At 40.0% G+C, this 25,079-nt stretch overlaps 1 protein-coding gene across 5 annotated transcripts in view; it reads right to left on the bottom strand.

Moving 5' to 3' along the window:
- LDB2 (LIM domain binding 2) overlaps positions 1-25,079 on the bottom strand; it is a 551,321-nt gene that overhangs the window by 4,837 nt on the left and 521,405 nt on the right. For 4 of the 5 annotated variants that reach the window (XM_032800818.2, XM_032800820.2, XM_032800816.2 and 1 more), the window contains 2 exons: positions 9,305-9,428; positions 6,502-6,653 (listed from right to left, as the gene is read on the bottom strand). In XM_032800818.2, the coding sequence (XP_032656709.1) occupies positions 6,502-6,653; positions 9,305-9,428 (276 nt within the window). The remainder of the gene's footprint in view (positions 1-6,501; positions 6,654-9,304; positions 9,429-25,079) is intronic. The other variant, XM_032800817.2, reaches the window with a different exon arrangement.

Raw genomic sequence — 25,079 nt, 5'->3', positions numbered from 1 at the left:
CCTGGCCAGTGCATCCGAGTTCAGATTGCTTTCCAGAGCGGTCAGAATGGTGCACTGTGGGATACTGCCCGGAGGCCAATACCGTCGATTTGCGGCCACACTAACCCTAATCTGATATGGTAATACTGATTTCAGCGCTACTCCTCTCGTCGGGGAGGAATACAGAAACCGGTTTAAAGAGCCCTTTACATCGATGTAAAGGGCATCGTTGTGTGGATGGGTGCAGCGTTAAATCAGTTTAACGCTGCTAAAAATCGGTTTAAACGCATAGTGTAGACCAGGCCTAAAAAACACTGGCAGACTGTACCTTGACTTCTGCATCACATTCTGGACACTTCAATATTAGAAAGATGTCAGCAATTTGGATGACGTTCAGAGACATACATCAAAAATTACTACAGGCTAGAGGCCCAATTTAAGAGGACAATTAAAAGAACAAAATATGTACACATTTTACCAAATTACTGCTACGGGGGCATATGCTAAATAGGTAGATGGATTAAAGGGAAAGGAATTGTGTAGGGTGGTCCAAGGAGGTATAATCAGGACTACCAAGATGAAACTAAGTAAAGGACAATATAATTCACATTGGAATGACATTTTTCCTGATACTCAGACTAGCAAACTATGGAATTATATCTGAAAGGAATCAGTAATAGCCCCATCATTTGAGTCACCTCAGTATGATGTAGGAAACATTCAAGCACTGGCATGGGATAAACTAAGGGCTTGTTTTCACTATGGGGAAGACCAATGCTGCTGCAACCAATGCAGCAGGTGTCACTAATCAATGGCAGAGCACTTTCCAGTTGACCCGGGTGCTCCACCTCTCCGAGAAGGGTACAGTAAGTTGACTGGAGAGCGTCTCCCATTGACACAGTGCAGTGAAGACACCAGGGTAAGTTGACCTAAGCTATGTCGACTCCAGCTATGTTATTCACGTAGCTGGAGTAGTGTAACTTAAGTTGACTTACCCTGGTAGTGAAGACAAGCCCTAAGTGACCTAGCAAGTATGTCCCATCTCCAATTTCTATGATCCTTTGCAGATCATTTATTATTCTTTCAGTATAACAATACCCACAAGACAGAACACCTTGCTTATCTATCTCCTCACCAGATTCAGTATATAATTTCTGTCTGGGGGCTAAACTTCAATTTTATTGAGTTTAGTGGGGTTTTCCCTGATCTTACTTACAAGATACCACAGCATTAGCTAGAGGGCACATACTCTTTATATTCTTGCTCTTTGTAATGTATTATATCAGGCAATAAATAATTTCTCAGGTAGCACGCATGCTCTCTTCTCCCCATAGTGGGTTTGCTGCTCCTTAGATGGAATGCTGAAGATCCCCACCAATTTAACCCCATTTAACCTCCACTCACTAGTTCCACCAACCTCTGAGGAGGACTGGAAGTGACTCCTTTCAGAGCCCCTCAATGCTTCTCCTTAAATTGGCCAGTGGGAGTCACTGTTCTTGAAAGACACAAGGCTCCATCCCTCCCAGGGTTGAGGCTGCAGCTCTGGAGTACTCCTAGCTCCTGCTCATGAAGTGAGAAGCAGAATCCAAGAATTAAACCCTAGTCTGTTGCATGGCCTCACATACTGCTCTGGGCTAGTTACAGTAGCACATATTTGACTAGATTATTTAAATAAAGATTTAGGCTATAGTCACTCTTATTAATTTACTTTGTGATTAGAAACATTTTTAGTGATAGTAAAATATCTTTGCAGTGAAGCTCAATAAATAAAGCACTGGATGTTTTACACACTATGATAGAAAATTATCATTTAATAATATAATCATAACAGTAGCTTACATATATTTAGTGCCTTTCACTGACAAATCCCTAACTCAGACATCAAATTTAAATTTATATATACATGAACAGAACAATAAGGCCATTATTCCCTGTGTTACTTCCCATGATATTAGATTCACTTAATTTAAGCCATCCTCAAATTTTGATTTGCTACAATTTCTGTATTTCTAATGGGTAAATGTAGGTGTTTTCATGGGCAAGCAGCTCCTGGTTTTGACAATTTGGCACTGGTTTTGACAGCTTTTGGCACCCAAGAGTATCTATTGATACTGGGGTGAGGATATAGCTCTCTTTCCTTCGGGGTGAATGGGGTTAGAGATGATTATGTTGAGGGGTTTGAACTCATGGTTTCCGACAACAGCAACCATGAACAATCCCTTGCCCGAGTGCCTCCCACCCCAATATTTGTGACTACATCCAGTGAAGAAAGATAGTCACATCAAGCATGAGAATTCTGCTAAAATGATGGGCAGTGACACAGTTTCATTTAAATTAGGTTTCAGGCTTATTACCCCCTTAAGATGCATGGGTAGTTTACACTTCTCAGTTTTGGCTGCCCATTAGGTTGACAATCTATTCTTGTTTGTTTAGCCATCATGGTTGAGAAAAAATTCTCGACTTGTACATCTCCATTCCCTTAAAACTAAGGAAATTGCAGAGTCATCAAGAAGTCTCTGAGTGTCCTACATGGTTCTGATGGCATGATACTATTCTGTCAGATGTCACACGAATGACATCCTAGCACATGCAGGAAGTTCTGATCTAGAACTAAAATGGTTAATGGATGTGCTGGAGTGACTTGGCAAGCAATCCTGAAACTTAACTTTGTGAAGGGCAAGTTCTTCAAGAGGGGAATGGTGTTTCTGAGGCATCTCTGCTGACTTAGGAAAGTGATTGCAATGTTAGGCTTTGGAATCTCAGCATTCTGCCAGCTACAGGAGTCCCTTTGTGCTAGAAGTTCATCACGCCCACTGTACAGTTTGACATAGAAGGGATCACTATTCTGGAGGACTGCTCAGTGCAGTTAGGCTTTCCAGAAGCTGAAGGAGAGTTTGATCAGAACATCGTTCAGGGTTATCTGGAATGGGATGCTCTTTTGCACTGGGCAAAGCTGCCAGTGAGAGACAGTAGCTGTGCTCTCCCAAGATGAAGTGACCGAGAATGGACTGTGGTCTTCTATAGCCTGATCTTCAGGAAACTGGAATGAAACTACTGTATGACCCACAGGGAGAGTGGCAGAGATATTTCACCCATAACGTGGGCATCGCTGCATAGCGTGCTCATGATTCTTACAGACTCTGTCAAACTTCAGGTAATGCAAAGAACCGAAAGCTTATAGGCTGGATAAGCTGGAGCAGTACAATTTTAGGGTGTAGCATCAGCCAGGGCCCCAGCATGGAAATACAGTCACCTTGTCTCACTGTGTGTGCTTGTAACTGAATTGTCAATATTGTAACTGCCAGAAGAATCGGTCAGAATGGAAGCAGGTTGAGGAGACAGCATCTGTTCTAGTACTGCAGCAGGAGGGGGAGAAGGCCACTTAAGCAAATAGTGTTTCAAGTAGTGCACTGGAAACGTTTTTGTTATCTCTGGGTTTGGACTGAATCCTGGGAGGGTTTATGCAGGAAGCGTCAGACCCAGTGTGGTTTCAATGTCCGTGTTAGCTGATGGTGCTGACTGCACTATGACCACCTGTGTCGAAGATGAAATATCATATGCCTATAGCAGAGTATTGTGGAATGCTGGAGACATACTGGGGTCTGAAAAGATTCTGCTGGCTCAGGTGACAAATGTGGACATTTAGTGCTAGGGCTGTTATATCTTGTACAGCATACAGAGCACAGGCACTGCCAGTGTACGGGGAACATTGGAGCGGAGAGTTACTGATGCTCTGTAACAGGAATGACCTTACTGGAGACAGGCTTCAGAAACATTCTTTAAGCTGGAAGACAGGATGAGTTTATTTACTAGAGAGAAACTGAGATAGAAGCACAGCATTCACTAGAAATGATTGCACCTCACAGGAGAGAGGTCTTCGCTGCGTGGAGCGAAGACCTCTCTGGGGAAAGGGAAACCTCCCTCCCTGGGGAAAAAGGGAAACCTCATATTAACCCAATATGGGTCTAGATATGAGCTCACCTTTGGGGTCCTCCAGAGAAATGATGTGGAGGAAAATGAGACAGGAGCTGGTGCTACTTAGTTGAGTCACTTGGAGACAGAAGTTGGGATCATCTGATTTCTGTTAGCTAATGACAGCAGGAATAAAGGAGAAGTTCCTCACTTGTCTGGTGCCTTCAACATTTGCAGAATTGTTTAGTTCCAAGTTGTTTATTTCCCATGAGCAGAGAAAACGACAGGTCCAGTCACAGAGAATGCCATGACAAATAGGGACTTCAGTTTAGTGGCAAACTGTAGCCTGAAACTTGTGAAGTGAGGGCAGTGTATTGAGGATGCAAAGGCAAAGAAATGTAGTGTGTTTCCCTCCCTCACTGCATATAGGTGAAGGCAAGTGTAATAAATTTCACCTTTGCTATTGATCAGTTTGCTTGTGGATGAGGTTAAAAAGGGCAAACTGAAAGCGAGATTGCTGCGACCTGTAGCCAGCTTTAGAGAATACAAGCACTTCTGAAATGAAGAACATAGCCTATATTGTTTTAAAGAAATATGGTCTTGCCTCATTCACTCACATGCCCTAGACACTTTACAGTACGATTAGGTGAAAGGTATATTTAATATAAAGAAAAAATATTTGAATAGCTTTACACCAGAATGTCCTATAACTGAAAACACATTAGGTTCTGTCTGTCCTATATAATAGTATTTTTTTCTACGAAAGACAAACAATAATTAAAATATGTTCTCTGTGAAGCACTATGAAATACAGTGAAGACTGAAAGACAACCTACATGACTTGGAAAAAGCATATGGAATATATTGTACCCCTGTGTGCATCAGAATAGATGTACAAAAATCATTCCCATCAATAGGAGCTGCATTATAATAATTCTTTAATTAATGAGACAGAAAGAAAACTCCCTCACCCTTGCATATAATTGGGTGAAGCTTACTATATATTAGTTTTGTCCAATAAGATGTGTGTGCCAACTTCCACTGCAGTAAATAAGAGTTGCATGAACAGATCTCCTGGGATGGGGAGGCCTAAGGGATGTGTATGCTGGGGAACAGATTCTGGTTCAGTTGAATTGAGCTCACTAAAGGAGGTGGTAGAAATGAAGTGGCACTAGCCGCCCTTACTATCCCTTGATTCTGGAGACAGGTGAGGAGCAATCTGGATGCCCTACCTACAACTGAAGGTTGCTATTTTTAAGACATGTTTTCTCACAGCTGCGAAGTCATCATTCTGGCAGCCAGGAATAGCCAGACATAACAGCATGTGGCACCTGGGGATGGAAGGAATCTTAAGGGTAGCCAGTTATGCCAGCTTTCTGGCTGCTTTTTGCCACCAGAATAGTAGAAGAGCTAGGGTGAAAATCTTCTCCTTGGATGAAGGATCCACATGAAAAGTTTGATTTTACAGAGTGAAAATAGGAACTTAATATACTGAAGCCAAAAGCTGTAGTAATCTAGGAGGTTGCTCAGTCAGTTGTTGAATCAGTCCATTTCATATCTTATGGTATTACTTTTAGATAGTCCACTCCTCTTTTTTACCTAAAAAGTCAGGTTTCTGGGAGCCCACCTCCAGTTAGTTATCAATGGCCTACATCCTTTGTTACGATCCACAAAGGACCCACCATTTTATATATGTTTATCAAAAATACAATAAAAGTCATTGCATGTTATTCTCTTAGTTCCCATATAGTCAAATTAATTTCCGTAGCTTTCAAATGCATGCATTACCCTCTCTGGATATAAGAAACAATTCACTCACAGTCTGGGGGCTGATTACTCATATATAGTGATTAAGACAATATACTTAACACTGGTAAGAGGAAATATTATTTTGCATGCTGCATAACTAACTCATGGAACTACTGCCACAAGATACCACTGAGATTAAGATTTTGGTATGGTTCAAAAAAGAATTAGCTGTTAATATGTACCACAAGATCATTAATAGTTACACATAACAGGATAAAAATTTGTAAGGGGCAGCAGTTCTCATGCTTTGTTGCATAAGCCAACGGCTAACTGACAGGGGTTATGAGGAAATAACTCCTATCTCAGGTTATTCCATACTTGTTCAGTTGTCCACTGAAGCATCTGACAAAGATCACTCACTGCTGGAGACAGGAGAGCAGTCTAGAAAGACCACTGGTCTGGTTTGATTGGCAATCCCTATGATCCTATTACGACTCAGGTTACTGTGTTCATCTGCCCTGTGATGGACGTAAGTCTGAATCTATCAGCATTGCTACTACTGATAACCAAAAGCCCAACCCAACTTCAGCTGAAGGCAGTGGAAAGACTCCCATTCACCTGAATGGGATTTGGATCATGCCTCCCAAAATTACATCCACTGCTTGAGGATCATTTATTAAAATTGCACTGCAGCAGAGATTCCTCACTGTTCATCTCTGTTTTCCCCGTATCCACACCAGATTGTGTAACGTCTCTTCATGCTTGTGATAATTTTGGCTCAAGAATACACCTTCTTTAAAATGTTAGGGAAAACTTAAAGCATTGTAAGTGATTCAGGCCTAAAAGGAAAATGAGACTTACAGGTACCTGACTTGACAGGCTCAGGTTTGCAGCTGCTGTTTTTTTCTTGCTATTGGTACTATTTGCATTGTTCCCAGCACTGCTGTTTGAAGTGCTGCTGGTTGAATTTTTCCTTTTTCTCCGTTTGGTTGTCGGTTGTCTTGTGGGCTCTGCTATAATAAAAATGTAAGAGGCAAAGCAAATTACAGACATTTTAAAGCCCATAGAAGAATTAACTACAAAGAGAAGCACTAAAAATCTGTTTCTTCTCAGCTATTTCAAAATTCATGGGTAATTATTACTTTATTATTATTTATTATTATTATTTGGGAGCAAACCCATGAGCTTGTAAATTCTGCATGGAACAAAAAGAAATGGAATCTGGTTTCAATTTAAGTAGTAATTAATTTTACATCACTATCCATCCATGCATCTCACAGTGCTTTACAAAGAAACAGTATCATTAGAGAAAACTGAGGCATCAACAGGTGAAGTGGATTGCTGAAGGTCAGATAGTAGGTCAGGCACAGAGCTAACTGAACCCAACTCTCCTTTCTCCAAGCCCAGTGCACCTAACCTTTGGACTATCTGCCTATATCAAACATGTTTTACAGATAAGAGCAGCGTTCTAAAGTACTGTCAGCATCCAATGGCAATCAACTGAAAGATTACGTCATTTTCTGCTACTTCAGTTACAGACCTCACCTTTGGTAGACTCTCACATTAGAATATATCAACCTGTGCTAAAATATGTTTCTCTGCTAGTTTTCCAAATATATACCAAGTCAAGACTATTACATTCACTTGACTTCAGACCTTTGGCCACAAAAAACCAAAGGTGATAACTGTACAGTTCACTTAGATTGTGGTATGTGCATTTACTTTCAGTGACATTGCACCCCATAATGCTTTAGGGAAATATGCTTATAAATGTATATGTGACATAACTGAAATATGTTTTATGCTAAATATGCCACATATCTCTGTAAAGGTTATGATCTACTGAATCTATTGCTCCTATTTGTATGCATGCATCATTTTTGTGTTCGAAGTTATGAATATTGGCTGTGCTCTTGCTTGATTTCTAAGTAGCCTTAGTAAAGCATTTGGTCAGCTTCTTGAGAAAGGAATGTGCAAGTTAAGTGCCCAATCAAGAAACATTTGACAGACAAAGGATCTTGGAAGGCTCCAATCCACATAAGAAGTCTACCTGAGGACGTTCAAGGTAGCATGTGAATAAAGGATGCTACCTGTAAAAACTGTGAGTCATGCATGGACATGTGACTTGCCCAGGTGACTCCAAATCTCCATCCTGTAGCTGGGATTTTACACAGGGGGAGGGAGGGGTTTCTGCCCACAAGAGAGAAACTAATTTAAACCCCTGGGAGATCCTCTCCATTTGTTTCATTTATCTTCAGCTGGCTCAAGATAAACCCCCCCCCCCCAAAAAAGACCAAAAAAAGTAAAGAAAAAAGAGAAAGTATCGAGGGGGGGGGGGGGGAAGGGATTGCTGGACCCAGACTAGGAGGAGGTTAGTCTGTAAAAGAAGCTTCCTGGAACATCTTGAGGGTGAGGTTTCATCTGTAATCACCTTCTTACTATATTAGGCATAGACTTGCTTGCTTTATTTTATTTTGCTTGGTAATTCACTTTGTTCTGTCTGTTACTACTTGGAACTGCTTAAATACTACTTTTTTATTTAATAAAACCACTTTTTACTTATCAATTAACCCAGAGTATGCATTAATATCTGAGGGGGCAAACAGTTGTGCATATCCCTCTATCAGTGCTACAGAGGGCGAACAATTTATGAGTTTATCCTGTATAAGCTTTACACAGGGTAAAATGGATTTATTTTGGGTTTTGGACCCCATGGGGAGCTGGGCATCTGGGTGTTAAAGACAGAAACACTGCTTTCAGTGTGTGGGACGTGGTTCAGACCTGGGTCTGTGTTTGCAGCCGGCAAGCATGTCTGGCACGTCCAGGCAGGGTTCCAGACTCCCAAGCTGGCAGGGAAGGCATGGGAAGTAGTAGTCTTGGCACATCAGTTGGCAGCCCCAAGGGGGTTTCTGTGATCCAACCCGTCACACTTTCAATTTTAATTTTTTTTTGCAAATGGTATTTTTGTGTTTATGATCAATGAAGTAAAATTCAGGCCTATAAATATAAATGTATTAGACTAGAAGGCTATTAATTATGACAGGAAGCTGTAATATATAAACTATGGTTTCTAATGGAGCCAGTGGGCATTTCATATACTATGTATTATCTTTTACTTATGCTGAATTATATCTTACACATTGTGAAACTATTTGAATGTGTATACATCTAAAACTTATTTCATATTATGTAGCATCAGAGTAAGATTACATGCCATTAGAATTACATCTAATGCCTTGTCTACAAAGCCGGGGTAAGATGACCTAAGTTACGCTACTCCAGCTACGTGAATAACATAGCTGGAGTTGACATAGCTTAGATTGACTTACTGCGGTGTCTATACCATGCTGCGTCAATGGGAGATGCTCTCCCGTTGATTTACCTTAATATTCTCATTCCAGTGGAGTACCGGAGTTGACTGGAGAGCGCTCTGTGGTCAATTTAGCAGGTCTTCACTATACCTGCTAAATTGATCGCTGCTGCATCGACTGTAGCAGCGTCGATCCCCAGTAAGTGTAGAGACAGCTTAAGGTTATGTATAGAATAGTGTTTAACTTTGTTGTGTTATTTCCTTTACTAGTGGATTGTCAGCAAAGTTTTTCAGTGTTTCTATATTAATTCAATAATAACAACAAGTGCAATAAAAATATAGAGAAAAATATACCTGGTGGTGCCACCATTCTCTGCCATTTTTGAAACAAGCATGTCTTCAGGCAGTCCCGAGGACTTAGATTGTAAGTTTTATGTCTTGACATCAGTTCTTGCATTGGCTCCAATATTACACACAACTGAAAGAATCAGAAAGAATGTTTTAATCTAAAAACAATTTAGCATTAAAGTGTTTGCAGAGTCTGAAACTCAGTTATTACTTTCCTGGCTTTTGTTTTGACTTTTCTTAGTTAGCTAATAGAGAGCGTCCAATATAGTATAGTTCTGTCTGTGTTGAGACCAGCCTAAATTTGGCCTCCAGGACCTCTCTCCTCCTTTTCCTATGACACTGGTTCTTACACGTGCCATGATTACATACTCCTCCCCAGCACTGCACATAAGTCTATCTAGATGTCTTGAAAGGTCCACAGCCTTCCCACCCAGCAGGAATACACTATGTGGGTCTACCAGTCATCACAAATCCCACTATCTATATTTCTAGTAATCAAATCCCCCATTACTGTTATCTGTCTCTTCTTAATAACTGGCATCCCCCCTCCCCAGGAGGGGTATCCTCAGTGCAGGAGGATACCATGACATCATCTGGAAGGCTGGTCCCAACTATGGGATCGTCTTCCTCCGTGCCAATTTGATGTCCTTCCCTAAGAGTTTTATCCTCCTCAATAGCACAGAGGCTGTCAGACTTGGGGTGGGACCAGTCTACTGTGTCCTGAAAAGTCTTGTCTATGTATCTCTCTGTTTCCTTCAGCTCCTCCAATTCAGACACTCTGGTTTCAAGAGCCCATAGGGCCATGAATTGCTTGCACCGAATGTATACATATGCCCCTGCCTACAAGGCACATAATCATACATGCTGCATTCAGTGCAATAAACTGGATAGTGCCCACTTACTGCTGGCCACGTACAAATAAAATTTCTCCTGTGTCATATGGGTTTATGCTGCCCGTATTGTAACTAGGGAAAACTAGAGTCACTGCTATCTATAGATCTCTTAAATGATAATTCTGTCTGTAATATATTTCATTTCACATAGATATTATAACTGGATAAGAAACACAGAAGAAGGTAGAGATGCCTGCAGGACTGGTCATAAGCACAAACATTCAAAGTGATTCCTTATTGCCCTCATGTACTGATTGATTTAGCACTCTGTCTAACTTGAACAACCCCTCTGTTTCTGGAATCAGGACATTTTCTGCACATTTCTCTCTCCAGAGCCTTGGACCCTGCAAAGCATAAGGTCAGTTCTGGATGCCTCAGGAATAACAGGTACTGTGCTCTGCAGTGACAAGTTCATTTTAAACGCATCTAGCTCGCTGTGAATTGGACACATGTAAAAAGAACTGGATTAACCATGATTGATATTAAATCTTTCAGTCTTTCTTGGTGATCTTTGAGACCCTTTTGAAATCTAAAGTGACTCAAAGAACAAATCCCTGAAAGAGGAAGGGATCATGGTCCAATTATCCAAAGTCTGAAGAATCTGCCAGCAACAATCAGTATCTTGGTCCTTGCAAAGAGCTGGATTAAAAACGTAAGGACAAGATGCATTTAATACAGGGGCAGATGCAGACCTAAAGCACCTGCCACCCTGATGTACCAGTGAGTAGCGTAAATGACAGTCCAGATTTAATAGATTTGAGTGATTTTTCTCAAATAATTGTAAAGAAATGTTTGACATTCCCCTGACTTTATCAGATAATCTCATTCTTTTAGTTGTCTTTTTAAAAAAAATTATTAACTTCTACAAAGGTTTAGATCATGCCTAAAGGCAACAATCCTTAGTTAAGAATCATTATAATTAATAATAATTATTATAATTATTATTTATAAGAATAATGCAATAACAATAATACATAATTATCTTATCTATAAGCATTTTCTAGATAGCCCAATACAAATTTTATTGATGAGTAAAGATATGCACATTAAATATTCTACTGCAGTGATGTATGAGTCTGTAAGTAATATAGCAGTAGGGATCTATTACTGACCACTTGACCAGGATGGGGATAGTGACTGTGAAATGCATGAGGAGATCAGAGAGGCCATTAAAATGAAAAACTCAATAATAATGGGGGATTTCAACTCTCCTCGTATTGACTGTGTACATATCACCTCAGGATGGGATGCAGAGATAAAATTTATTGACATCTTAAATGACTGCTTCTTGGAGCAGCTAGTCCTGGAACCCACAAGAGGAGAGGCAATTCTTGATTTAGTTCGAAGTGGAGCACAGGACCAGGTCCAAGAGGTGAATATAGCTGGACCACTTGGCAATAGTGATCATAATAAAATTACATTTAACATCCCTGTGGCGGGGAAAACACCACAGTGGCCCAACACTGTAGCATTTAATTTCAGGAAGGGGAAGTACACAAAAATGAGGAGGTTAATTAAACAGAAATTAAAAGGTGCAGCATCAAAAGTAAAATCCCTGCAAACTGCATAGAAACTTTTTAAAGACAACATAATAGAGGCTCATCTTAAATGTATACCCCAAATTAAAAAACATAGTAAGAGAATAAAAAAAAAGAGCCACCGTGGCTAAACAACAAAATAGAAAAAGCAATGAGAGGCAAAAAGGCATCCTTTAAAAAGTGGAAGTTAAATCCTAGTGAGGAAAATAGAAAGGGGCACAAACTCTGGAACATGAAGTGTAAAAATATAAATTAGGAAGGCAAAAAAGAAGTTGAAAAACAACTAGCCAAAGACTCAAAAAGTAATAGCAATTTTTTTTTAAGCATATCAGAAGGAAGCCTGCTGAACAACCAGTGGGGCTCCTGGATGATCAAGATGCTAAAGGAGCACTCAAGGACAACAAGACCATTGCGGAGAAACTAAATGAATTCTTTGCATTGGTCTTCATGGTTGAGGATGTGAGGGAGATTCCCAAACCTGAGCCATTCTTTTTAGGTAACAAATCTGAGGAACTGTCCCAGATTGAGGTTTCATTAGAGGAGGTTTTGGAACAAACTGATAAACTCAACAGTAATAAGTCACCAGGACCAGATGGTATTCAGGAACTCAAATGTGAAATTGCAGGACTACTAACTGTAGTTTGTAACCTATCATTTAAATCAGCTTCTGTATCAAATGACTGGACAATAGTTAATATGATGCTAATTTTTAAAAAGGGCTTTAGAGGTGACTCCGGCAATCACAGACCGGTAAGCCTGACTTCAGTATGGGGCAAACTGGTTGAAACCATAGTAAAGAACAAAATTGTCAGACACACAGATGAACATAATTTGTTGGGGAATAGTCAACATGGTTTTTGCAAAGGGAAATCATGCCTCATCAATCTACTAGAATTCTTTGAGGGGGTCAACAAGCATATGGACAAAGGGGATCCTGTGGATATAGTGTATTTAGATTTTCAGAAAGCCTCACCAAAGGCTCTTAAGCAAAGTAAGCAGTCATGGGATAAGGTCCTCTCATGGACTGGGAACTAGTTAAAAGGTAGGAGACAAAGGATAGGAATAAATAGTCAGTTTTCAGAATGAAGAGAGGTAAATAGTGGGGTCCCCAGGGGGTCTGTACTGAGTCCAGTCCTATTAAAATGTTAATAAATGATCTGGAAAATGGGGTAAACAGTGAGATGGCAAAATCTGCAGATGATGCAAAACTACTCAAGATAGTTAAGTCCCAGGCAGACTGTGAAGAGGTACAAAAGGATCTCTCAAAACTGGGTGACTGGGCAACAAAATGGCAGACGAAATCCAGTGTTGATAAATTCAAAGTAATGAACGTTGGAAAACATAATCCCAACTATACATATACAATGATGGGGTCCAAATTAGTTGTTACCATTCAAGAAAGAAATCTTGGAGTTATTGTGGATAGTTCTCTGAAAACATCCACTCAATGTGCAGTGACAGTCAAAAAAGCGAACAGAATGTTGGGAATCATTAAGAAAGAGATAGATAATAAGACAGAAAATATCATATTGCCGCTCTATAAATCCATGGTATGCCCAAATCTTGAAAACTGTGTGCAGATGTGGTCGCCCCATATATTAAAAAAAAACTATATTGGAATTGGAAAAAGTTCAGAAAAGGGCAACAAAAATTATTAGGGGTATGAAATGGCTTCTTTATGAAGAGAGATAAATAAGACTGGGACTTTTCAGCTTGGAAAAGAGACGACTAAGGGGGGATATGATAGAGGTCTATAAAATCTTGACTGGTGTGGAGAAAGTAAATAAGGAAGTGTTATTTACTCCTTCTCATGACAAAAGAACGAGGGGTCACCAAATGAAATTAATAGGCAGCAGGTTTAAAACAAACAAAAGGAAGATTTTTTTTTACAGAACGCACAGTCAACCTGTGGAACTCCTTGCCAGAGGATGTTGTGAAGGCCAAGACTTTAGCAGGGTTCAAAAAGGAACTAGGTAAATTCATGGAGGATAGGTCCATCAATGGCTATTAGCTAGGATGGGCAGGGATGGTGTCCCTAGCCTCTGTTTGCCAGAATCTGAGAATGGGAGACAGGAGATGGCTCACTTGATGATTACCTGTTCTGTTTATTCCTTCTGGGGCACCTGGTATTGGCCACTGTTGGAAAACAGGATACTGGACTAGACGGACCTTTGGTCTGATCCAGTATGGCCATTTTTGTGTCTTAAGTATTAGTATTATTTTTTTTATGCAGAGACTTTGCACCTAGCCCTGCACAAGACACAAGAGAGAGTTCCTAATCTGATAAGCTTACAATTTTCATAACACAAAGTCTTTGAAAATTATATTTCTTTTTCATTATATAAAATGAGTGTTTGCATACCATCATCCAGGCAGGAAAAGAATATACGATCTCCCTCAATTACTAAAACACCCCCCAAAGTACCATATATGTCACTTACTATTCCAGTATTATTATAATTAGTCTCCACTCCAGGTTTAATATTGCACCTCTGACCTGCGATTTGACTACTACTGCTACAGTACTACTAGGAGTACCAATAGAATCTGTGTGCAGTACGTGAGCATGGCCCTTAAAGCCACAGGAAAACCCACTGTGCTGCTAAGCTTACATTCTAGGGCATTAATCATGCAACTGGATCCTCATGGTTTGACCCTCACACCTGTGGGGTGGAGTCCTAATGACTTCAATGGTGCTACATGTGGGCCCTGTGGTGCAGCCACAGTGATCCAATGATCAGATTAGTATGTAAGATAAAATATGAGAGAATGTGCAGCAATATGCCTTTGGAGCTCAGGGAATGGGAAGGTATATTGCCTAGCACAATGGGGTCCTGGTCCATGACTATTGCTATTAGACACTATGGTGAAAGAAAAGAAAGAAAGGAAGGCAAGGATAAGAACAAGAAGATCACATTGGGTGAAACATGCACATATCTTGAAGGCTCTGCTTTTTTTTCTTAAATTACACTTCTCTTACACAGAAGGCTATTGTTTATGGGCTTAAGAGAAAGAACAGTGTTTTAAGGAGGGACTTGGAGACATAGCAAACAGGCTCAAGAAGGTTTCAAAGTGTTTGGGGCAGTATGGAAGCTCCTGTAGTCCTTCAAATATCCATAGATAGATAATAGATAATACAAGACCAAAATCTGCTTTCACAGATAATTGTCCAAACCCAGTCCTAGAGGCTCACTGTCGTTACACCAAGGATGGATTTGGCCCATCGATTTTTGTTCTAACACTGATTTCCTATAGTCATTTGAGAACATCAGTGCATAGTGATAGCACCACACTTTAGAGGAAAGAGCTAAGAAGAAAGTTCTCTTTCACACTACTGTATAAGAAGTTTATGTCTCTTGTTTCTAACCTTGATTCCCAAACACTCTCTTCAGTCACTCTTCTTTTCTCCACCAGAGTTGCTACAGCTCACATAATCTAGGCTTATTTTTCCATGCATAAGATTATTTCTTTTACAAACTATTGTAGTTCTGCCAGTTATGAGCTGCAGGTGGCACAACTAACTCAGCTAAGAAACTTTTCCCACTACTTAAGTACTATGGAGCACAAAAGAACTGCATTCATTTCTGTCAATCAATGCTTTTTGCATTTTAAAGTGGGACTTGGAATCATGCAATACTTATGTGTGATCAGAAGGATCACAATCAGTAAGCTAATATCTTTACAGCAAGAAACCTATTTAGTCAGTATGTGTTATACCAACAACTCCAAAATTCCACTCAAAGTAGTAGGTTTAGAGGGAGACTGCCTCTGTCTATGGCTTATTGCTTTCACCCCTCAAAAGGAAAAGCTACATTCATCACCATGGAAGATGGACTTTTTAAATATTTCATTGGAGATGACACCTAGAAAATGATGTGGAATATGATGACGTAATATTATTTTGTCTGAAAGAAGAGTGAGAAATTCACCAGCAGCTAGAGATTTCCTTGAAGTTTTATTACAATTCAGCATTTACTCTCCAATATCTGGCATCTTTCTCCAACTGAGAGCCTGTATCAGCCACTTGGAAATCGGAGGAAACTGTGGAACAGTTGCAGCTCAGACAGATTTACAACTCTTCATAAAAGTGACAGCCCTCTTCCCCCCACATTTCAATCTGAGTTTAGATTCAGATTCAGTGAGGGTCAATTATACCTGGAATAGACTGTGCAATCTTGATACGGTTCAATGCTTTGTTTTACAGCTCTTTCCTTCTCCTCAAAGGTTCTGACTTAATAACAAACAAAACTGAACATACACATTTTTTGCTTTAATTTTTAGGTTGAACTGTCACATTCCAGCATGTACTTTGCAATGGCACTGTGTGTATTGTCTATACAGAATGCTTTAATTTCAGTTAACACAGCGAATGAATCCTGGCCCCATTAAATTCCATGGCAAAACTCCCACTGACTTCAGTGGAGCAAGATTCACCAAAGAAATCGAAATTTGAATGTCAGGTATGGTATATCCAATCACTGTCTTTTTCAGAGGCCCACAGGTATTTTTACATATCGTTACTGATACCCCTGTGAACAGCTGATTGACACAATATGGATACTACTATGTCACACTGGGACAAACTAGCCCTGAAAGCTTGACCTCTGTTGTGCCCTCAAAGCACTGTATAATAGCACATGGCAGTAACGTATTGAAATAGTATCACCTCTCAGCAGCTCTGAATACGGTGTACCGTTAGGTGAGGTAGATAAAGGGAAGGAAGGGTTTGGGGTCACTTTAAACCTCTCTGCTGACGACTTTTTCAAAATTAGTCTAATTATTCTTCTGTAGAGCAGAATGGAAACGTCCCAGGAGCATGCAACATATTGCTGCGTCTTTCATTAGCCAGGCTGCAAAATGCATGGCTCAAAATAGTTTGTGCTTTGTGAGAATTCACATGTGAATATAGATTTTCACCTTAAAAACTGCCTTTAATGGGTTTCATTAAAAAGATTTAGGCATGCATGAAAAAAGTATTTAGATTTTTCATGACCCTAAATAAATGTGCTTTTTTAGTACTACTTTTACCAGTGGTTTTACGGTTTGGTTGGTTTTTTTACTTTGCTCTAAGTACTTGCCTGGTTTTGTCACTTCTACTATGACTCTCTTGCATCACTGTGTTTTTAGTGGGTCAGCTACATGCCTTCTTCCTACATATTGAACACTACACCAAAATTAGTATTTCGGTAGATTTCTGCTGCCACAAAACAGAATTAAGCTCAACTCCTTGGCACCTAACTGCATCTTCTTCAGCACACACAATACATTCTCTGTACCATGGTATATTTGTTCAGATTTTGGAAACTAACTAGACGTTTTCAAGATATAGTCAAGGTGCTGCATGCCCCACAGCAAGTTGAACCTAAATTCTAGATTTCTGGACTCTGTGGCACTTTGATGTGGCAGACAGAAAATTCTGCAGCAGTTTTATTTCAATTAAAAAGTAGTGAAAACAATCTGAAAACTAATAATTCAATCAGTACAGTATTTATTCTTTGCATTGTAGTAGTGCGGAGGAGATCCAGTCATGGACACTGATTCCATTGTGCTCTTGGTAGTCCATCGATCCGATGATGACAAATCTGTGTAGATCATCTATTGTTGGTCTCATTGTGTGCCCTCTGATGACTGTACAAGCCAATTCTAGAGGTGCACGTTTTGCTGCAGATGGTGCATGGGAAGTTCGTGGTCAGTGATTGTGTGCTGCTGATGCTCTGTGACGTCATTCACGTGCCCCTTGTAGACGCCGGCAGCGGTCTTCCTCAAAGGCGATGCAGGTATTTCTAACTGTTGCACGCCACTGTGTTCTGTTGCTGGTGGTGTCCTCAAGGTCCCTAGGTTTGATACTGCTGTACTGCAGATTGGCTTTGATGGTGTCCTTGTAACGTTTCCGTGGACGACCTATATGCCGGATGCCCTGGGAGAGCTCACCATACAGAAGCTGGCAGGGGATTCTGTTGGTATCCATGCGGCTGACATGACCAGTCCAACACAGCTGTGACTTCATGTTCATCATTTTGATGCTTCTCATCTGGGCTCTCTTGAGGACCTCGAGATTGGGCACTTTGTCTTGCCAGTGGATGTTCATGATGTTGCGGAGGCAGCGCATGTGTAATGCTTCAAGCTGCTTGATTTGACACCTATATAGTGTCCATGTTTCGCACCTGTACAAAAGAGATGAGAGAACAACAGCTTTGTACACAAGCAGTTTTGTTGACATCCGGATGTTGTGGTGGTTTAAAACTTTGACATGCAGACAGCTAAGTGCCTGGCTTGCTTTGGATATTTGTGCGTTGATCTCATTATCCAGTGATCCATCACTGGATATGACACTACCCAGGTATTTAAAGTTCTCCACTACTTTAAGATGAATGCCATCAATGGAGATACTCGGGACAGAAGCATTTGATCCAGGTGCAGGTTGATGAAGAACTTCTGTCTTTCCGAGGCTGATAGTTAGTCTGAAGAATTGCAAGGCCTCAGCAAACTTGTTGACAATGTGCTGAAGATCATTTTCAGTGTGAGTCATGAGGGCACAGTTGTCGACAAAGAGTGCCTCAAGAAGGAGTTTCTGCGCTGTCTTAGTCTTTGCATTCAGGCGACGGAGGTCAAAAAGTGAACTATCGTGCCAGTATTTCAAGTATATACCTCAGTCCAGATCTTTCATTGCATGGTTAAGGACGCATGCAAAGAACAGGTTAAATAGGACAGGTGCGAAAACACATCCTTGTTTCATGCCATTGGTGATGTTGAAGGGGGTTGATGTGGCACCATCAGACAATACTTCGCCTGTCATGCTGTCATGAAAAAGGCGTATAATCTGGACAAATTTTCGTGGGCAACCAAGTCATGTTAGAGTGGTCCAAAGGGCTTCCCTGTTGACGGTATCAAACGCCTTTGTCAGATCTATGAAGACAGCATACAGGTGCATATTCTGTTCAATGCACTTCTCTTGCATATGTCTGACAGCAAACACCATGTCGACTGTGCTCTGACCAGGTCGGAAACCACATTGACTTTCAGGTAGATTTGCCTCGGAAATACTGGCTATTAGGCGGTTCAAGATGATGTGGGCGATGATCTTCCCACCAACAAAGAGGAGGGATATGCCTCTATAGTTTCCACATTCTGCTTTGCTGCCTTTGTTCTTGAAAAGAGAAACAATAGTAGTGTCGCGGAGGTACTGGGGTATGTTTTCATCCTCCCAGATGCTGATGATCACGCTGTGGAACGCTGCTAGTGCTGCTGGACCTGCTGCTTTGTATCTCTCTGCTGGTATCCCATCTTTTCCAGGAGCTTTTCCTGAACTCATCCTGCTAACAGCTTGCTTAATCTCATCTATAGTGGGCGGAAAGTCAAGATCTGTTAGAGCAGGTTGTTGTGGAATTTCATTGAGGACATTATTATTCACGGGGCTGTACAAACACAGAACTAAAAAATGGTCACTGTCTAAACTCTAAGTAGCCCAGTAACCACTGGTAGTCCCTGAGTCATTTATTTTTATATTCATTTCCATTTATTTGTTACTGTCCCTATATTTTCTGTTTTTTCCATGCAAAGACTGATAGTGTTGCTGTGCATAACTGTTCTGTAGCCTTTGTCAAAGGTTAAGGTGGTGCTTTTGGCACCTGGTTAGGAAGCAGTTTGAACTTCTAGTACCTGAAGGTGGGTGTTGGAGTCAGTTTAGGAATGTGGAATAAGCACAGTAGCTGGAGGTTTCCACTAAAAAGACTGAGCTATTGATTTAGGTTTTCTGAAGACTCTACAAGATGGCACTGCATTAGGTTATATTTGGCTCACATTTTCAAGTACTTCACGATCATATGAAAAATGAAAGCTGAGGTTCCAGAGCACAATTCTGCAGCAAAGGCAGATTCTGTGACAATTTTCAGAGCTGTGGAATAGATTGCCATATGCCCTGCATCCCTGGCCCTAGATATAATTAATGATCCCCCATTCAACACTGGGTATGACTTTGATTCATGTGATGACCTGTCACAGTGAGTCAAGAAGCATCTATACTTGTGATTATCTAATAGGCTAAGAACTGGAGTTTTCAACTGAACATTCCAATATTAATGATTATTTTAATCTAGAGGTTATTAATTATTATTTGTGTAGCATTACAGGTATGAATGGCGACTTACAAACCATTGAGCCCCTGCTCTGAAGAGATTACTATTTCAGTTACAACAAGAAGGAGATGTCAGAGACAGGAGAGATTTGGGGACGGGGGGATGGGGAGATGGAGGAAGACAATAATTCAATGAGGTCACCTGCATGCCTCTTGAGTGTTGCACAGATTTTGTTTAGATGCTCCTGGAGTGGTGCCTCTGGCAGCTTTGAAGGAATATAGCTGTTTTGCTCATGCAGCTTTCCTGCTGCACATTAAATAAGTTGTTATTCTTTTCATTCACTGTTTGGTTATTTGAGAAACTGATACCAATTACAACAAAAAGCTCCTGAAATGTAAAGTCACCTTACCTTGAGTTGCCAACCCTGTAGTACTCCACTGGCCAGTTTGAGACTACTGAATCTCCATCCTGGATTTATCAGTAGATACTCAGTGCTCCGTTATGTTTATTCATCCTATGCTCTGCCCTGAATGTCAGTCTAGGACTCTCCAGTTTCTGCCTAACACCCAGAGGTAAGGAATGATTTCTCAATAATGCAGTATTCAGTTGCTTAATTGCTCCCAAGTTACAGAGCTCATCATGTTTTCACACCGCTCTGTATCAGCAGCCATTTCAACTCCAGTAACAGTGAGAATGGAAAAGATGATGTATTATTTCACGGAGGGCAAAGCTTTTACAAATTAACTATTTTCTATACATATATTATGGACATCTAGAAAATAAAATCAACTCCTAATATATCACTGACCAAGGCTGCTACTAATCTTTTTTACTGTTTTGTTCTGCAGTATTTCTAAATATCTTCCAGCTATTGGCATCCAGCACTGCTCTTCCCTCCACTTCCTTCCTTCAACACCAATCCAGGGGTACGTGATTACATTGCGAGATCTTCTTCTTCTTAATCCTGCCCTATCAGAGTAGTGGCAGGAGCAATGACAACAGCAGCATGAGCCTAGGCGGGCAAGGATTTTACTGTCCTTAAAGACACAAGAACCTCCTCCCTCAAAAGTTAGGGCTCACGTTTATGGCAATTAGCTTGCTCATACTAACAAAAAGGCTTGGCATTTCAGTACTCCTGTGGTCAAGAGGGCACTGCTTGGATGGTTACATAACTGCTATTGTAATGCTCTGTGAACATCCAAGCACACCAGTTCCCATTTAAAGTCTTCCTCAGGATTCATATTGTATTTGTTGCCCCTCTTTGTATGCTTCCAACTGCATTGCACTGAGCTTAGCATTCTTTTTGCTGGACATGTGCAGCCCTATTTGAATCTTTTGTTCACACAGAGAGGGGTGTGTGAACCTTTTTAAAGTATGTCGCACTAGCCAGCTATGCCTTTCTTTCTCCACTTCAGGTGAAGCATTCATGCTGGAGCTGTTTCTGGAGATGGGGTTGATATCTGCCTAATCTATCTGTTTTGCAGTATGCTCTTCAGATGTTATGACATGGGGAGGGAGGGATCCTGCTTCGGAAGAGTCTTTCTCTTGAGGTTTTATAAAAAGCTTTAGACCTACCAATTTCTCACTGCTAAGCCCATTTGATACTTGTTTTCCCTTAGGCTTTTTGAAATGTAGCTTTTTTACTTTCCTTGTTATTATGCTTAATCGCTCTATTTTAATACATAGTTTATATGTTTATAAAGGCGGTTTTATGTTATGTTTAGTGCTTCTGCCTCTGAAGTTTTTATATGGTTTTTCTAATAGATTTATATTATTTTTAGATTTCTGTACAGTGGAGAAATGATTCTTCAAGCCCTTCCTTGGGTGGCACCATCTTACCTGTCTGAGCCTTTCAAATAGTTTACTCCTGCCAGGCTCATGCCTCGTTTTACTCCCTATACCGAAACTCAACACTGTGGGTGATCTGGGCCTTTTCTTTATTCCCAGATGATTAGTGCCCTGCAAATCTGCACAGATCTACTTTATATCCACAGATATCCAGATCTGCAGACCATTTCTGCGGCTTGTGGATGGATGTGGATCCAAATTTTATATCTAAAGCCCTGCAAATCTGTGGATATTCGCTTTACCTCTGCAGATCATTTTTGTGGATTGCGAATTGAATGCGGATAAAAAATTTACAATTGCGCAGGGCTCTATAGATGACAAATCAGGTGAACCGAGGGTGCTTGGTTCCCAGGGAATAAGATACAATTTTGGATTCCGAACTGCAAAGGCAAACTGCATCTTATAGTCATAGTTTAACAAACAAAAGCAAAAGTCCTTCTTTCAGCCAAAGTCCCATCTCATCTTTGGCTGGGTCTGATTCTCAGATCTATGAAGACCCAGAGTGTGATTAATTCAACATCTAACTCTTATGGTCCCTCCAGATGACCTCTATCCTCATCTCTCCCATGCTTGGTTTCCTGGAATTCTTTACAACCAACACTTCTCCTTTAGCAGAGAGGATAATCACAAAGTAGGGTTAATATAGCCATTTCAAGCCCTATCATAAGGCATATACCATAAGGCATAGCCGCCTGCAGACCATCAGGTCATCACACAGCACGTGTCTCATCTCAGACACACTTGCACTTAGGCAATGGCCAATATACAATGATCAGAACCTTGCTCATCTGAAATCAGCTCTTAATGATTTTAAGAGCAAGCATAAAAATTATCTTTAATTTAATTTAGCATTAGTTTTAGACTATATTGAGGTGCAACACATTGACTGGATGATAAGATCCCCTGAAAATTATATTATGCTGAGTATCAATTTGAAAGAACTTGTCATAAATCAAGTCGCTGGAAAAAATTCAACCTTAAAGTAAGGTATTGACTTCATTGGACTTTGATGGAGATGCACCATTCTGACATGGATAAGGTTGGCCCACAATATTTAGGAGATGACCTCTGCACCTTGACCCTAATATTTTTGATCGAAACCTCCTCCTATGATCTGATATCTCTCAATTCAATAATGGGATATGAATCAATGCAACTACCCCATATCTGTTGATCTATCTTATTATGACCTGATGAAAAGTGTGTGACATTTGAAAGCTTCCTTAATTCAATTTTTTTCTAAATTGTCCAAAACCACTATTGCTTACAGCTTGTTCTTGTTTCTTTATTATTGTATCCAGTACTAATACAATGCCCAATTTTATTTCTTGCATTGTACTGAATTAAAGTTAAAACACTCAATGATGTGCACTTCAAAAGATGTTCTTTTATTATTCTTCGCAAAGTGCAGATTTTTACTAATCAGAATTTCTTAGTAAACTGCTGGCAAACCAATCCAAACAGTATCTTTAGGAAACAGCATGGGAAAGACCTATTTCCCTGCTTGCCATCTCCCATCACTATCATGTGTGATGTTGCTGCATAACATTTCCTTCCTCTCAATTTCTCCAAAAGGCAAACAAGCTACTATACAGCAGTTCTGAGTCAAATCCTACCACCTGATATTTCTGGTATGCAAACTCTTAGCTTTTTCTATTTGTGCAACAATGAGACCTTATCAGTTTTTCTGCTTTTCATTTGGACTATAAAATGCATCCGCTATCTCTCTTCACCTGTGTCCTTGGCAGCTCCCTTAGGTTCAGATGGATTCTAGGATGTTGTTTGTCTTGTTCAAACTATTGCTGATCCCAAACAAATCACAGGGTGTATAAATGGCACTTGAATGCTGACCATTTTAAGAATGCAGGTATATTAAAACTTGCAAATAAGTTTAGGAATGTTTTCTTGGTGAAATGTTCTTCAGACAGCAAATGGAACTTTAGAAATTCCTAAGACAGAAGAATGACTAGGTCACGCTTGACGAGAACATGGGTCTATAATTTAGCAGCACCCTAAAGATTTTAATATCGAGTATAATGTACTGTTTAATTTTACAACCAGCACATAAGTAATCACTTTCTTTATACTGGAAATCAAAACATCATACCATGGTTTTTGTTTTAAAAGCACATTTTCCTACATTTTCTTATATCCAGGTTTCCTGTACCAAAAGTCATAACCCCCCCTTTATTTATATAGACGCACACATGCATGCCCGCACAATCATCCACACAAACTGAGTCAATATCACAAATGAAGCACATCCATCTGCAGAAGGTTACACGCACATAGCAACTATAATCTTATTTACAACCATGTAAAAAGGAAACTTTTTCCAGGGTGTAACCAGCTAATTGTTTCTCCATCATGAATCTCCTCCCCTGCCCACATAAAATCATCTTGTTTCTATACTGCGGCTGAGGCACATATGCAGTATTTTTCACATAACCAGTTCTATTTTTAGACTGAATTGTAGGAAGTCGGAAGCACTAATAAATGGAAGAGAAATACAGAACTACACCACATGGTAATGTGCCAATGCAAAAGCTACTCTGGCCTATAGCCAATGAACTGTGGTTAGATGTTAGAGAAATGAAAGTAGAAACTCCATTTATAATGGAATGATTAATAAGCTGACAAACTTTCATGCATTTATTTCATACTTTTCGCATGCCATCTGTATTAATACCAACATTTTCAATTTTGTTAGTCATAGTTCTCAGTCTGATTCTGTTATGTGTACTTTACTGAGGCCCTCTTAATTCTACTTGCAAACAGAATGGAACAATATGAATAGCAGATGACATTTTACCTTGCAAAGTCTGAAAAGCAGGAAAATGAGAGCTTTAAAAAAATGTAATAGTAAAACAACGTCTGGCCACTACATCCATGGTTTGTGATTCTCTCTTCTATTGACTCTGCAATTCATTTGTTTATGCCTTTATACATAGCGGAAGAGTTCAGAGTTCTTTCAGGGACACAGATTCTTCCCTAATCTCCCCACTTCTCACCCAACCTACAGTACTTGTCCCAGCCACTGTTACCCTGCGGACAGATGAATGTTTATATAAAAGACCTTGTGCCTCAATAAAATTCCATTTTGGAGTTACATAAAAACAGCAATTACTGGAAAATGGAGCTTTTTAATTAAAAGCATTTGAAGGAAGTAGGGATTAATGACTTTAAAGTAGGAGAGTATTTAATGCTTACAGTCATAGATCATCCCCTTCTGAAGCTGTATTATTGCTGTCTGCCAACGATGCTTTTAAGTATTGATGTTGCCTGCATTAATAATGCTCTAAACTATTTTCATAACAATATAATTAGTAACACAATATTATATACTGTACCCAAAACTTTGCATTACCAATTATAGCACAATAAATATAGTTTACAGCAACATGCTCTAATCTGAGTTCTCAAATTA

Source organism: Chelonoidis abingdonii, chromosome 5, assembly GCF_003597395.2.
Source record: "Chelonoidis abingdonii isolate Lonesome George chromosome 5, CheloAbing_2.0, whole genome shotgun sequence".
Lineage (NCBI taxonomy): Eukaryota > Metazoa > Chordata > Testudines > Testudinidae > Chelonoidis > Chelonoidis abingdonii.
Note: the sequence above shows the minus strand (reverse complement) of the source record. Positions and strands in the feature narration are given on the sequence as shown.